At 41.4% G+C, this 16,845-nt stretch overlaps 1 protein-coding gene across 5 annotated transcripts in view; it reads right to left on the reverse strand.

Moving 5' to 3' along the window:
- camsap2b (calmodulin regulated spectrin-associated protein family, member 2b) overlaps positions 1-16,845 on the reverse strand; it is a 42,683-nt gene that overhangs the window by 4,351 nt on the left and 21,487 nt on the right. For 3 of the 5 annotated variants that reach the window (XM_036004944.1, XM_036004945.1, XM_036004947.1), the window contains exons 5-18: positions 16,071-16,103; positions 14,435-14,576; positions 12,585-12,724; positions 11,015-11,105; positions 10,756-10,860; positions 10,005-10,074; positions 9,596-9,880; positions 8,267-9,005; positions 7,617-7,763; positions 7,299-7,530; positions 6,364-6,547; positions 4,697-5,432; positions 1,687-1,823; positions 18-229 (exon numbers count right to left, since the gene is read on the reverse strand). In XM_036004944.1, coding sequence (XP_035860837.1) covers positions 18-229; positions 1,687-1,823; positions 4,697-5,432; positions 6,364-6,547; positions 7,299-7,530; positions 7,617-7,763; positions 8,267-9,005; positions 9,596-9,880; positions 10,005-10,074; positions 10,756-10,860; positions 11,015-11,105; positions 12,585-12,724; positions 14,435-14,576; positions 16,071-16,103 — 3,253 coding nt within the window. The remainder of the gene's footprint in view (positions 1-17; positions 230-1,686; positions 1,824-4,696; positions 5,433-6,363; positions 6,548-7,298; positions 7,531-7,616; positions 7,764-8,266; positions 9,006-9,595; positions 9,881-10,004; positions 10,075-10,755; positions 10,861-11,014; positions 11,106-12,584; positions 12,725-14,434; positions 14,577-16,070; positions 16,104-16,845) is intronic. The other 2 variants (XM_031281081.2, XM_036004946.1) reach the window with 1 other exon arrangement.

Consider the following 16,845-nt stretch of genomic DNA (forward strand, 5'->3'; position numbering starts at 1 on the left):
ATATGCTGCCCACCCACCTGTCGCTCTAACGGGGGGTGTAGTCTCCACGACGTCCCTGTGGATGGACTTGGGCCGGGGCTTCTTCTTGAGACTTCCAGATCGAGGCTTGATGACTTGGTCCATGTCTTCCATCAGCTTGAGCTGCTTCCTCCTCATATATTCATGCTTGATGTAATCCCTCCTCGCCTTCTCATCATCCTTCTTCAGCTGCTCCTCCTCGGCTTTCAACCTGGAGAAAGATGCCGAGACAAAGATTCATTGTGTGACTGCCAGTGCAAAAGACCCCCTGTATGCAGTGGTGGAATGTAACTAAGTGCATTTACTCAAGTACTGTACTTAGGTACAAACTTGAGGTACTTGTACTTTACTTGAGTCTTTTCTTTTCATGCCACTTTCTATTTCTACTCCACAGCTTTATTTACAAGTTACGTTACAAATTAAGATTTTTGCACATAAAACACGTTGTTTATAAAAAGACAACAATACAAGTACAGCTGAAATGATTAGCCGATTAAACACGATTGACAGAACTGTTTTGATCATTTCCAGTTTCTAAAATGTGAGGATTTTTCTGCATTGAGTACTTTTACTTTTAATACTTTATGTACATTTACCTGAGGATTCTTATGCTACGTTTACACGTGGCCGGCTATTTTCATAAACGGACATTTCAACCTCTCCGTTTTCAAAAATAACATCGTGCACAGCTGTCAGTTTTCAGAAAAGTGTTCGTTTACATGTACCCGTGTATATATGCCGTCAAGAGCATGCCAAACCTGTAGGTGGCAGTGTAACGAGAAGCTCAAGCCCACGTTAGCCAATCAGAATCCCGAAAATAGCAACAACAGCAACGAATCACTTCCTCTCTCTTCTCTTCCTCACTTCCTCGGCTGCCTAAACCTCCATTTGTCTCAGTTTACATGCAAACGTGCAAACGAAGTTTTCCCAAATCTCCACTCTGGCCGGAGTTTTTTAGAAAGAATCATTTTCAGAGGTGAATTGTCCAAGGGCTCAAATGAAGGGAAATATCTCAGTTTTTCAAAATAACCATGTACGTGTAAACAGGGCCTTACATACTTTTACTTAAGTAACATTTTCAATGCAGGGCTTTTACTTTACACACTATTTACAGTGTGGTATTAGTACTTTTACTTAAAGTGCTCATATTATGCTCATTTTCAGGTTCATAATTGTATTTAGAGGTTATATCAGCTCTCTGTTTTAGCTACAGAGTGAGGCATCACACTTCTAGTCCATCTTTGTTGGGAGTCGCACATGCGCAGTAAGTACTGCTAGCTAGTCAGTTGCAGAGTATGAGGGAGTGCCACGCTAGCAGCTAGGTAAGCATTATAACGTGTGTTACAAAGTGACGCACGTTCGTCACGGAAGTAAAGGCTGGACTACAACAGAGCTGTTTGGAGCAGTTTGTGAACAGTGTTTTCTGTTGGAGATGGTAAGTCCCTTTGGGGTGGACTTTGGGCTTTTTCACTTTGTAAACCTATAACGTGCACAAAAAAGATATATAACACAATAAAGGAAAGGGGAAAAGCCAAAAAGCATAATATGAGCACTTTAAGTAAAGGATATGAATACTTCTTGCACCACTGCCTGTATGTATATTACAAACCATTGGGAACAGTGTTAAAATTGGCAAATGGACAGAGAGAGAGAGAAAGTCAGACCGACCGTGCAGCTTCCTTCTTCTGCTCCTGGTCCAGCTCCTGCTGTTGCTTCTTCTCCTGCGTCTCCTTCTCCCTCCTCAGCCTCTTGTCCAGCAGAGCTGCTTTCTTTGCTGCCATGTCCTCTTCCCCTTTCACATCGTCCTGGGGTTTGAGGAACACACAGAATACGTCAGATTATACGTAGAAATGTTCACACTGCCTCTTTATTACCGTCGTGACATTTATCATGACAAATAACGGCCCAGTGTGAAATTGTTTTGTCACCTCTGCCCTCATAAATGTTTGAAAGGCAGGATACTGATCCTTCATAATTATGGTGTCATTTAGTATTTAATGTGGCATTAATTACCTTCTGTCAACAAAGCTCTGACATTTCTCTATAATCACAGCTCTAAAGGTCTACTATGCATCTGTGTTCTGGCAGTCATGTTTGGCCTAGATTCACTCATGTATTGTCTTTGATTAGCTCATGGCTCAACAGGCACAACACTGCACATGTGGTGGCCTGCCCGTGCAGCATGAGATTCTTCCTGCACTGCTCCCTGCTTATAGCACCACAATACTGTATAGACTGTATTATTAATGAGAAGGGCATTCATTGTATCAGTTGGTCTTGTAGTTTTACTGCAGTGGTTTAACCTGGGGCAGGTGGTGACCAGGGGGACCAAATGTTGGAGTTAAACTTAAAGCAGCCATATTATGCTCATTTTCAGGTTCATAATTGTATTTTAAGGTTGTACCAGAATAGGTTTACATGGTTTAATTTTCAAAAAACACCATATTTGTGTTGTACTGCAGTGCTCTCTCTCACTGCTGCAGATCCTCTTTTCAGCTGGTCTCTGTTTTAGTTACAGAGTGAGACCTCTTTTCTTCTTCTTCTTCTTCTGTACTATCTTTGATTGCACTGCACATGCCCAGTAGCTCAGATGTAGATCATGTCAGCTAGCTAGCTCCATAGACAGTAAAAGAAAGGCTGTTTCTACAACTTCGGTCAGTTACAAGGCAGGATTAGCTGGGAGACTTCTAAATGAGGGCGCACATGTAAGTAGTTCTTTTGTAGATTATGGTGAACTTGTGTGTGTTGTAGCAGTGCTTTGCTATTGAGAACGAGGTAGCATGCTAGCGTTAGCATGCTAGCGTTAGCCATAGCGTTAGCATGCTAACGCTACGAGCTAATGGTTGCGGTTAGCCTGCTCGTTTCGGCTTGTGACGTCACAAGCCGTGCTGATTTTGAACAGCTCACCCAGAGACTGAAGGCAGGACACATTCAGAAACTGTATCTCACTCTAAACAGCATGGATGGATTTTTTTCAAAGTTTGTATGTGTGTGGAAGCACCAGAGACACAACATAACACCCCAAATCCCAGAAAAAGTGATTTTTTCATAATATGGGCACTTTAAGTTGCAAAGCACTTTTTCCACAGCAGACATTTTGACCTGTCAAACACAAGGTGCAGCTAATCACATTATGACTTGCTGCACTGCATTGCAATAATTATATAGAATAGAATGGAATACACTAGGGCTGCACAATATATCGTTTTTTTTATCGTCATCTCGATATCAACTGTCGCAATATTCATATCGCGAAAGGCTGCGACATATCGCGAAAGACACTCAGAGATTTATTTGTGTTAGTTGAAAGAAAATATCAGTAGAAAACCACACTTTAAAATGGAACTGTCATTCTTTTTTTAGTGGTGCCTTTTATATTCAATTCAATATTAAATTTGTTTAACAAACGAATGTTCATTTATTTTAAATTCAACAAGCAAAAGGCAGAACTGAGTTCACTCTAATATTTGTTTATTTATCGCAAATAATATCGTTATCGCCATATTCAGCAACGTTATCGCATATCACAAATTTTCCTCAAATCGTGCAGCCCTAGAATATATTTTATTGTACCCCAGGGTAAATTTGTCATGGGCATAGTGCTACAATCTGTTGCTTCACAACACAAACATGTAACACAAAAAACATTTTAAAATCAACATAAAAAACATAAACATAAGATCAACGACAAACATCTCAGGAAATTAAAAAGATAGATATGACTGTACAGACAATACAACATCTTATATAGTAACTGTAATAATTAAAGTGCGAAGTGCAAAAAGTACTGGTGTATTTATTAGACTTTTTCTCTGTTGTGCTAAGATGTACTGTTGGAGTTCAGCAGCTTGATAGACGTTGGAATAAACGATAACTTAAGTCTGTTTGGACGCCATTGTTATTTTCATTAGTGCTAACTGTTCCTTTCAGCTGACAAGTCAAAATGTCTGCTGTGAAACAGTTTGTTATAAATCTGATTCATTTGGAAACAATATAGATTTTTTTTTTATTTTAGATTTATTTATTTTAAAGGGACAACGCACATCAATCAACATGAGCACAGAGTCCAACATGTAAATGTGCCAGATTAAGCCATGCAGGCTAATATCCATCCGCAGTCCCTAGAAACAAGTGGGCTCTGATGCTAGTACGGCTAACAAGACACGTGACTGTTGACATGAAGAAAAGAAAAACTGATGATGCTCATCAAGCCAACATATCAGTCAAATCCAAAATATAAAGAAGCCTACCTTGGTTTTGAGTTTCAGGAAAGCCTTGTGTCTTTTGTGTGTATAGATTGGAATTTTGCGCAAAGTTTAAAGCAATAGTTCGACATTTTGGGAAATCCACTTATTCACTTTCTGGCTGAAGGGTCTCATACTAAATTTCCACGAAAAAAAAATCCCTACAATAAGCAGTATGGAGGTAACACAATATGGCAACAGAAAGCAGATCAAGTCATGTTAGTTTATGGTTGAAGTTTATAGCTAAACCTGTGTCCAATTGAGCCCCTACCTACATGTGTGTTTGTCCAGCTCAAGTACAGAATTAAATTCATGTTACAGAAAATATCTACAGAAACTATTACATGGATTATCCTAGACATTGGGAAGATTAAAAAAAAATGTTTTCATGACAACACACATGATCCTACATTTATTCTGTAGCTCCAGCTCACCTTGAAGAAGAATCCACAGCAGATCTTTTGGTCTTCTCCGTACATGTCTCCTCCTGCCTCTGTCCCTCCTGTCATCTCCTGACGGTGCGGTGGTCGTCCAGGAGGTTTCGGTCCAGACAGAGGCACCTCCACCAGGTCTCTTCTGTCCTGGGCGTCTCCCTTTACCCGGCTGCCTGTGGGCCCTTGGATCTCAGACACCGGTTGACACAACACCTCCGATGACCTGGTTTGCTTGACTCCACCCTTGGAATGAGCTCGCTCTGCCTGTTTTCTTCCCTCCTGTCGCTCATCTTCCTTCTCTTTGGCTGCTTCTGTAGTAGATGGCTGAGGAGTGCCAGCACTCTTCTTTACCACTGCTTCTTCTTTGTCCTCAGTGTTTTCTCTGTTGTCTTTGGCCTCTTGGTTCTCGCTTTCCCGAGGCCCCTCATCGTGGCCCAGATAAGCAAACGCACTGATCTGGGGTTGGCTGGGGGTGAAACGCCTCAGTCTGGGTAGGCTGTCCACAGAGGTGGGGGTGTTGAGCATTCGACTGAAGGGTGTGACTTTCAGATCGTTTGGTCGGGGAGTCCTAGGTGTCCTGGCATGGAAGGAGGCCGGCCGGCGCTTAAGGCCAGCAGGGGAATGATTGGGAGCGCGGGGAGAGCCGGAAGAAGAAAGGATGGGAGATAAAGAGCCAACAGAGCCTCGGCCTGATCCCCGACCTGTTACACTGCTGCTACGCAACTCACGGAGCTGCCTGTGGGGAAAGGAAACACACAAGGTGGTAGATGATGGTACCTGTTACACACTCCTTTCAAACAACCCACAAAAAAGAGCATGCTCAGGCTTGCTAACAGCATCTCTTCTGACTCCATGCATGTTTTAAACTATGAATACCAACCTTTGCCATCGAACAGGCGATTTAGAGTCCTTTGTTTAGACACAACAGGCTCAAGAACTCTTTTATACATCAGTCTGTCCTGTTGCTAAACCAAAATCATGTGTGCTGCCAATTAAGATCTGGATCCGAGGATATCATGAAACATGTTTCTTTGTCATGGCTGTTTATGTGTTTTCATCTTTTGTACTATAGGTGTAATTGTTGGCTTACTTTGTGTGTACTTTACGCAAAATAAATTTCAGTGTAAACTCATAAAAAAGTTGTATGGTAAACTTATTTTTCAAGTAAAATGATTCATATATAGATAGGCCTGTAACAATGATAACATAATTGTCTTATTGTCAATTGTTTTTATATAATCGCAGTTTCGTTGTTTAACGGCAATTCATTTCTAACATTAGCTAAGGTTTTAAGGCGTATGACTGGTAATTGTTGATTTTGTTTAGATATGCCAAATTTTAAATATAAAGTGATTATTGGTCGGACTATGTATTTTTCTTATTATTTTAATTGTTAGTTTTTGGCACTTGATCCTATACACGTTCATAACAAAAATGACAAGGTGGGATACAGTTAGAAAATTTGTTTTATGATATTAAAGACGCGTAGTTTACTTTATAGACTGTGTATTTGTGTATTCATTCAAAACTTTGTTGGAAAAAGTAATAAATAAATAAATATTTTTAAATTTGAATGAAAGAGACAATTATATTGTCAATCGCAATTATTTATTGTACAGCAAAATTTGGAAATGTTACAGCTCTACATATATATCCTTAGGTGATACCTGTGTGGAGATGGAGCAGGGGGAGGAATGACCCAGGCTCGTTGCTGTTGCTCTCTCATGGACATGATGGTCTCCTGCTGCTGGGACAAACGCTGCATCTCTGTCTGCAGGAAGCCCAGCGACGTGTTCAGCCTCTCAATGGAGCGTGTGTATTCTGTAAGGTCGATTTCTCCCGGAGCCACACCTGTATCCCCACATTACATACACAGGTCAGTCAGTCAGTTACCTATTTGGTCATCATTCTGTCCTTGTCTGTCCTGCTATTCTATTTCCCTTATTTTGTGGTTCAGTACTACAAAGATTTGTCAATTCATCAATTAGTTGATTAACAGAACATAGTTAAAATCATCTATGAAGTAAAAATATCACATAATTTGCTGATTCCAGGCTCTGAAATGTGAGGATGGGCATCATTTTGGGCTCTGCATAATTGGGCACTTGATGGGCATTTTTTTGTTTACTATTTTCTGACATTTGATTAATTGATTAATCAAAAATAGTTGACAGATTATTTATGATGAAAATAATGTTTAGGTGCTTTCACAGCTAACTTGTTTGGTTCTGCTAAAGTGATCTCTGACACTTTTTTCCCAAGCGACATAACTGTTACTTATTGTGTACAATGCTGGACCTGGGTAAGGAATTTCAATAATAAATAATAATAATAATTTAAACTGAATTGAACTGAACTGATATATATATATATATATATATATATATATATGTCAATAATTTTGTAACCATAGTAGCACATGCAAGATGTGAGTGTGGGGATTTTCTCTGATCAAAAAGAAAGTGAAAAAGAATTCAAACTCAGAACGTGTGCTTGTGACCTACTCTGTGAGTTTTGGCAGTCCCTCAGTAAAACGTGATGACCACACAGTCACTTCACTACATTTCTGAAAGCGAACTTTAGTTGCGCCCCTACTACTCACCTCCACCATCCTCACAGGGGGATTTCGGAGCTGCTCCGTCTGGCTTGCATCTCTCGGCCCGCTCCATGCTGGCCTGGCTGCTTTCCTTTGAGGCTGTGAGTGGCTCTGGAGAAGGCGTCTCTGCGTCCCCTGAGCTGGGGCTGAGAGGGGCAGTGATTCCTTTTCTTCTCACTACATTCAGAAAGGCTGTTCTGCCCATCCTCTGACGATGGCGGGTGAAAGCTGCTTCCACCTGGAAAAATGTGAAGAGAGCAACATGGCGTGAGCATTTACATTTAAAGCTATACTACTATTTTTCTCCGTTTTTTATGTGTTTGCCTTCTTCTTCTGGGCTTCGATGGCTCTCCGTTTCTCCTCCAGCTTCATCCTCAGCTGAATCATCTCTGAGGCTATGAGGTGGGAGGGGTCTCTGGGGGAAGGTGTTACTGGAGAGGGAGATGTGATTGGCAAAGGAGGTGTAGACATCTAGAAAGAAAGAAGAAAGAAGTGAATAGATCATTGCCATTAATTCTATGCCAACTAACCTCACTCCAAATTGCATTTCTGCCTCTGCAACAAAGGTAGAGTTTATGGCGACGTTTGAAAAGATGTCATACAAACAGTTCGCCACATTGTATGTCTACACGGGAAAATGGGGAAAGTACCTGAACTTTCTGGAGTGCTCCTAAGGAGCTTTGTGCTGGGAAGAGACGTGTATGATGGGCTTAAGGTTTTGTCATTTATACATATGTTCATTTGGTCTATAGTTTGTCTATTTAGTTATTATTTTGTTGTATGGTCTTGAATATTGTAGTTACTGTGTCATTGTTTTTTGTTTGTTTTTGTTTTTTGTTTTTTTTTGGGGATATGTTCATGTTGCAAATTGTATGTTTTGTGTGTTATGTTGAAAATAAATGAAAAAAATGTTAATCACAAAAGGCAGAGTTGAAATAAAAGAGGGAATGAGTGACACACAATAGGACACAAACCTGAGAAGAAATGCTTCTTGGCAGGTGTGTATACGGCACATTGAGATCTGAACTCTCTGGCGTGGTTCCTCCACTACTCCTTCCCTCCAGCTTCCTGAACTTCTGCTCTGCAAAGCTGGTCATCCGGACCCTGCCGCCTCCAGAGCCTCCGGAGGACGAGACGGGGCTGACTGTGTAGGACCTGGGGATTGTGGGTGCTGAACTGGGACAGGGGCTGCTCCTGTCACCTGTATCTCCCCTCTCATCCTCGGCGTCAGCATCACCGAGCCCTTTCCGTCCTCCTTCCCTGCTTTTCTCCCTGTCCGGCTGGTCGGGCAGAGGGCACGACCGGGTCATGGCCTCACAATCTGGGTCTATATCTGAATAGTCTCTCAGAGAGGAGGAGTCCTCATCCAAGCTCTGGATGTCCTCTGTCCTCACATGGATGCCTGTGTCAACTTCATCAGTGGATACAGAGTTGAGGTCGTGGTCGTTCAGCCGAGCCTTAGCTGAGTCCGGGTCGTCTCCTTGACCCTGGGCCCCTGGAGGGTCTGAAGGGCCCCAAGGCTCGGCGCCGTGAAGAAAGAAGCCATTGTCTCCATCCCCCACACCCAGGCTAGCATGGGGCCTTTCTGTGTCGTGAATAATCTTCAGGGCCTCCTCAATGCTTGGAGGAGTTGATGGGCTGATGTGGCCACTATGGTTGCCATGGTGATTGTTGGGGATGTGGTTGCTGTCCGGGAGGACTCCATTGGAGTACCTAAAGAAAGGTTTGGGTAAATGAACTGATGGTTGTTTAACTAACAGTCAGCTTTGGGCTTTTTTCACTATTTCTCCTGCTTACCCAGACTAAGATAAACTACTGGATGCTCTTCTTAACTTTATGTGTCTTCATGCAGTTTGAAAATATTTTTACCTGTAAGATGAGATTTTTTAGCCGAGCCCTTAAGTAACATATGGATTCAAGAACAACTTAAATCAAACTTTTTGTGGGGTCTATCTATAATAAGTTTACATGCACGTTGAACTCTTGAAAGTTGAGGAGCAGCACAAAAAAACATCTGACAGTGAACAGGCATCTGTATGTATACTGCATGTATCCTGCTGGTGCTGCAGGCACATGGATAAATCTATATATCTATATATATATATATATATATATATATATATATATATATATATATAAATATAATTTATACACTTAACCTCTACTACTTATGCAAAATAAAAGTACTTTGTTGTTATAAAAAGCCATCCATTGATTTATCTTGTGTAAATCACCCCCCCGAAAAACTAAACTGTCCCTCCAAATTGACAATATGGCAATTTAGAGGATTCATCCCTCTGTACCTGCTTTGGTCCTTGACTGAGAACGTGTTGTTGCGCCCCAGGGGTTTGAGGGAGGTGAACTCCTCGTCCTCCTCAGGTATGTGTCTGCTCTGGCCGTTGACATCAACGGGCATGAGGGAGAGGTGGCGCTTCATGCTCCCTCGGGATGCATAGTGAACTTTGAAACTTTGAAGACCATCACTGCTGGCTGAGCGAGTCATACCGCTGAGGGAGGGAGCTTCACAGGGCAGCACAGTCAGGTCTCCGTCCAGAGGAATCTCAAAGGAGATTCCCCGAGAGGAGGAGCTGAGGGAGGAAGGAAAAGTATTGTTAGGTTAATAGGGAAACAACAGACCAGGTGAAGTGGTCATGTAGGTACATGAATGTTATCTGCTTTAGTGGAGTACACTTTGGAGTTTAAGGTACTAACCGTTTTTCTTTGGGCCATGTCCCAACACAGCCATCCACGTAGGACATGGAGGTAGACCTCTTCATTATACCTGTTACAGACACAGAGTGGCTTCTTACAGGATGTATCAAATCCCTTACTTCGCCAGAGAACAACAAATGTGGAGTAGTTTAGTTTCAGGAAGACAGGGGCTTAAATACGTACACAGTTTAAGCGAGAGTACTGCTTACTTATTCCAGGATTATTGGATTTTGCCTAAACCAATTATACTGTATAATAAGTAGTTGCTAAATGTTCAAGTGTAGGGCTCAAAAGTAGCATTAGAGCTACAGGATGTCTGTAAATCAGCCACTAGAGGGCCTCTGGTTTCAAAACACATCCACACATTCTTCCACTGTTCTGTATTCATGCCCCAGGTAACAGCTAATAGTACTGATGATGTCATTTTTCTTAAAAGCACCACACCAGTATGTATGGGCAAACTCAAGAAAGTAAGAAAGTGAAAGTTATTTTGAGAAAAATAGTGATACCAAGGTTCCTGTTGTATTGACGAGTGAGGAACGTGAACCAATCCACGCTAGCATTGTGACATCTCTGCCTGCATGATCACTAAAGAACATACCTGCAAACTCAGAAGGGCTGAAAAAGGTGACCACCCCCCACCTACCCCCCACCCAACGTGGAAGACATTTTCCCATTCAAAACAGCGATTTTCACCGAAAAGCGACTAGTTTGCAGGTATGAAAGAAAGATCTGTGCTCAGATATTTTACCCTGTGCAGGGATGTACTCTGGACTGCCAGGTCTATCTGCATAGCTCTGTTGAACTGGACTGGACACAGGAGCCATTTTTCTACAGGATGATACAGGCTCACAGGCTGCAGAGGGAAACATACGACACATACTCAATATTCAACTGCAACCTTGAGTTAATTATTAGAGATATCAGTTAGCATGGATAACATGGCAAAACTGTCATCGTCATTGCAGTTAACAATAGCATGCTGATGTTATTGTGAACTTGTACTGTACCGTTAGGGTTGAAGACTCTGGGCTGTACAAATGACGGTTTAACCACTTCAAACCACCAGAAAAGCTCAGCCATAAACACCAGGTAGTTACTCTGCAAGACCACACACACACGCATGCACACAAACACACACACACACACACACACACACACACCGTTGTGGTTAATGTTGCAGTCATATATGTAGTTATTTATTAATGTCATTAGCACAACATTTGTCTGTACAGATGTTAGATGAGCTACAATCGCAATATCATACAGCTTTTTGACAGATCAATGAGGTCACGGCCCGCAAACTGTTGCTAGGTAACAGGCTCAGGTGTGTGCGTGTGTGTGTGTGTGTGTGTGTGTGTGTGTGTGTGTATATTAGTACATGTTTCATTGTCAGAGTGGTTTAATGTCAAAACCAAACGCCTCTTGATCACAGCATAAAACACCATCTGGAGTTTAGTTTAAATATGTCACATGTTCACAGATAGATGCACAAAGCAGAGAGTGAGTAACCCGAATCAATGATAAATTCATTCAGCCGAGAGGCTCTGGGGGCCTATACAGATGGTTTCATCTGTAGGAAACCTCTTGTTTAACACACACAGGTCAGTTTATTTACTTTGTAGCAGGGATAGAAAGACCAAAAATATTTCTATTCCTATAAACTGCATCTTCATTTGAGACCATAGACTGCATAACATAGTTTTAGGCACAGCATAGAGAACTGCTTAATGGCATAAACAACATTTCTTTTTGTGTAATATATTAAATAAATGGGTATACACCCACAATCTCACAAACACACACACACACACACACACACACACACACATACGTACGTACACACACACACACACACACACACACACACACACACACACACGTACGTACGTACACACACACACACACACAAATACACTTATTTTAATAGTGAATACAGAGCAAAAAGAGCAAAGAGTGCTGTGTTGTTTTAAAGAATGGAAAGTCCCAGTCAGCTCGGACCGTGACCAAATGTTTCTACCCACGTTCCCTGCATACTATTTACCCACACTGCTGCTTCTAATGTCTGAATGGCACAGAGATGCTTTAAAGGTTGTACAGTAAGGAGATCTCCGCCTGAGAATTGGGTAAATCAGCAGTTATTTTTATCTCTAAAGTTCACAGATTTTGTTGTTTGATAAAAGCAGACGGGATGTGGAGGGGAAGAGAACAAGGGAGGCAGGCAGGGACGGGTCAGGACTGTGAATCTCCTCGGAGCAGAATCTGTCCTCTGTCTGAACGGTCTGTACTAGAAAAGCACCAACACACGCACGCACGCACACACACACACACACACACACACACACACACACACACACACACACACACACACACACACAGTAACAACCCCTCCTGCTCACACACTTCAACTTTTCCTTGTATGACTCATTTTTGCCTATTTAGAATTTCCCGTCCTGACTCTCCTTATGTTCTCAAACACTTTTCTTTTCTCTCTCTTTCTTTACATAACTGAATCCACAAAAACACTTTCCACGTCCTCCACATACATTTTTTTGTTTTCATTTTTGAATACTTCCCTACCTTTATGGATGCATGTGCGTAGAGCATGTCCTCCAGGCTGAAATGGCAGCAGTGGTTGAGGTTGTTCCTGCAGAACTCCTGCACCAGCTGGAGGTTGTACAGACTGTCAGCCAAAGACATAGTCTCCTTGAGGCAGATATCTGCTCCGCCAGGGGAGGGGTCAGACACACACAAACACACACACACACACACACACACACACACACACAGAGGAGGGGTGATAGCAAAGGCCAGACAGGAAGACAAGGCAAAGATAAGGCATAGTTTACATTTTCTTTCAAAAGTAGATGAGAACAAAATGACCCTACTTTCCTACTACAGTAGTATGTGCACCATATGCGGTAGCTGATTTAAATCACTCAAAATCCTTGAAACAGTTCGTGACACAAGTTTTCAAACTTCCTCTGGATGAATCATCAGCATTTTTACCCTCTGACATTACTGTGAGGATGGCCCATGCATGTGTAAAATGTCTGACGAGGGGGAACAGACCAGGAACAGACAACCAAACATTAGAGCAGCTGACTTTTCTGGAATGATGTCATTCTGTACTTTTCTGTATTCTTAGAGTAAATCAAGCTGCCAGTAAGAAGACCCAAATGAACTTGCTTCCACATCTGGTTCACATGTGTATGAATGCCCTGTGAACTACATTCTATCCCAAGAGTCTTAGAGCACCGACAGGAGAGTTGTTTATCTTTGAAATAGCTGCCAGCTACTCCTCTAACGGTCCTCCGTCACATATCCCTCATGACCAATCACAGCCCAACTGAAGGCATTTTTAGAAATGAGGACGCGGGCGAGCTGAGAGGAAACCAGTCTTTGTTTCTCTTTGTCTCACACTCGATCTCCATGTCTGTCCTGAACCCTCTTTGCCTCACAGTGTCTTTCTTGGGTCAACATCCTTAACAATGTCCTACATTTATATCATTAAATGTAACCACAGAAAGTCAGAACAGAGTCCTTAATCTCTTGATTATGTTGTTTTTTGAGATTAGGTTTAGCCCTTTGAAAATTAGGAAACTTTTCCTGCAGAAGACTACTATGCTATAATTATTTGTTTTGTTGAATTGACATACTTGCTTATTTATTCAAAAGGCAAAAGGCCCTCAGAAAATAAAGGCTTAGTTTGAAGCCATCTATTTAAATGTATTGTTGTAGACAGTGGTGGAAGAAGTATTGAGAGCCTTCAATTGAGTAAAAGTATCACACCGTAAACACAATAACTCTGTTACAAGTAACAAAGTCCTGCATTGAACATTTTACTTAAGTAAAAGTACGAGTATGAAGTATCATCAGGAAAATGTACTTAAAGTATTAAAAGTAGGCCTACTCAATGCAGAAAAATCCTCACATTTTAGAAACTGGAAACAATCAAAACAGTTCTGTCAATCAACTAAGTGTAATCGGCAAATCATTTTAGCTGTACTTGTAGGCATGTATATTGTTGGGTTGTTTTTATAAACTACATGTGTTTTGTGTGCGAAAGATCTTAATTTGTAAAGTAACTAAAGCTGTCAGATTAATGTAGAGTAGAAAGTACAATATTTCTATCTGAAATGTAGTGGAGTAGAAGTAGAAATTGGCATGAAAAGAAAAGACTCAAGTAAAGTACAAGTACCTCAAATTTGTACTATAAATGTATTGTTACATTCCACCACTGGTTGTAGATGATAAAAGAGCCACCTTTGTGCTGTCAAGTTGGGACTGAAAGTCAATGTGGTTAGCTCATTGAATGCCATTTCTCTCATATTGCTAATTGTATAAGTGAACTAACTCTTGTCTGTTTGGAATAATCACAACAAAAGAGGGTGTGGCTAGTGAGATCAGGTGGGTGGGGTTGTTCCCACCTTCCAGTCTGACGGCCTGTGGGCAGTAGAAGTGCAGCACGGCGGTCAGGGCACAGCCGTCTGTGTTGTCCTTCAGCAGGTTCTCCACCAGGGGGAGCGATGGAGCGCTCCTCTGCTGGGCATGCTCCCTCCTATAGCGAGCCTGAAACCATGGCAACGGCACAAAGACATCGTCATCGGGCTGGATATGTACAATACAGCTGGCTCTCTGATTGTTGGTGCGAACACACCAGCATTTGCAGAAACACTTTTATCAGCATGCACCAGTGCACACACACCTACAACTCACTCACACACAGGGTTCATTTGAGGAAAGCATAGGGTGGGCTTCAGGCTCAACTCAAATAATGCAGATTAAATTGATCATGCAAATAATCAGACACAACATCTGGAATTACATTTTTAAATTATCTTGAATTATCTTAAATTATATGGATTAAAATAGATGCAATCATAACACTTCAGCACTATTTTGCTCCCTTTGATTGCCTCTGAGGAGCGGTTACTTCTCTAGAAGGAGAAAAAGAACAAAATGAATGAGCTGTTTTCAGCATTATATATCTTCCACTGTGGTGATGTACAGTGGATGTGATGTAAAGTTTAATAAGAATTTGCGTCTGGGCCTGTAAAAACCAGTAAGACAACACCACTGAGTATGTCTTCAGGGCATCAGTACCCTTGGTACTCTCACAAACACATAAAAGTGGCATCACGTATGTATTTTACAAGAGCTGTGATGGAAGCTTCAATCACAGCAGCTCTCACTGTCTGACAGCCTCTCAGTCTATTGCATCGAGTTCTGAGGAACAAAATCTTCCTTCGTCAGATTTGGTTTGTATGAACTAGGGCTGCTCGATTATGAAAAAAAAAAAATCATAATCACAGTTATTTTGGTCAATATTGAAATCACGATTTATTTAACACAATTACTCTTTGACTGACTGATTGACTTTGGAAAGATGTTGCATTTATTGAACTTAAAAAACAGAACGCAAGACAAAACAAGAGTTTACTTGCAAAATGTAATGTGCAAAATCTTCGTTTTTCTCGACTACATTGTTTTTGTGACCGTTAGGAGCCGAACTCGGAATCACGACCACATTTCGATTACTGTAATTGCACAGCCCTAGAATGAACAGGTTTTACAGTACCTCTTTGACAATTTAAACACATATACAATAGAAGGAAAAAAAGCAACTTGCCACTTTGTTTTTAATGCACAACCCAGACAACAGACATGCCAGACCAAACAGGAAAATGGGTAGCTAACAATACCGGGGCAGTGGCATTCGTTTCTGGTTTTAAGTGGAACGTCTTACAAAAGATAAATTGGCTATTTCCTGGTATTTATATGATCATGCTACAGGACTGCTCTTCCAGGTAGAGTTTCTGACCCTGAGAGAGAGGCAAGTTTAAAATGGTTACTATATGATTCAATCAGATTCCTAAGGAATATGGAGACACGGGTTGGGGTGGGAGGTATCTGACCAGTGCATGATGGGTCTCAGGGCCACATGCAATGACAAGAGAACTGGAGGGGACAAAGTGAAGGGGTATTCTTGCAGGTTTTGGATTAGACAGAGAGGAGGTAGATGGTGGTGGTTGGTGAAGAGTTCTTCAGAATGGATGGACTTACAGGTACTAATCTCCAGTACCATTTGCTAGGAGACTTGATGGTGGATGATGATTGGACAACAACAGGAGAGAGTGGGAGAGGGATTAGGCCAACAGCAAAAACAGTTTAGCTATTGCAGCTGAGACTGGGGGACAATCCCTCTCTTAACAATAGTAAGAAGTCCAACAGTGCATGCTACACCTCTGCAAAGGCTGCACTTTGTTTAATCAATTTGTCAATAACGTCTTACATATAACATTTTACATTGCAAACACATAACTTTGTCTCTTCAAATAAAATGAAAGTCTTGATTTTAATCATCCAACCAGAAGAAGTCTTTTGAGATGGACATTTTACTAAAAAGTGTAGCACTTAAATCTTCATATAAGGAGCAATTAAAAAGGACTTTGTCTTCAGTCTCACAAACTAAGAAAAAGAATACTCTCAACAACAATGCTAACATGCTGTTCACTATCTTAGTTTAGCGTGTTAGCATGCTAACATTTGCTGATTAGCACTAAACACAAAGTAGTCTACAGCTGGGGCAGATGGGAGTGTTGTAGGTATTTGGTCATAAACTCAAGCAGACCAAAGTCTGGTAGGGTTGTTCCACTGGGGAACACAAATATCTGTACAACATTTCATAGCAATCCATCCAATAAGAGTTGTATTTCATCTTGTACTGTGAGGAAACCATTTACATTTGTTTGAATATGCACTCATTTCTTAGCCTGGGAAAACCCAGACGAACTTCCGGCAAATTTGAGATTTGCTCTGCAAGTCAGTCTGGCCAAGA

The sequence above is a fragment of the Sander lucioperca genome, chromosome 9, assembly GCF_008315115.2.
Source record: "Sander lucioperca isolate FBNREF2018 chromosome 9, SLUC_FBN_1.2, whole genome shotgun sequence".
Classification (NCBI taxonomy): Eukaryota; Metazoa; Chordata; class Actinopteri; order Perciformes; family Percidae; genus Sander; species Sander lucioperca.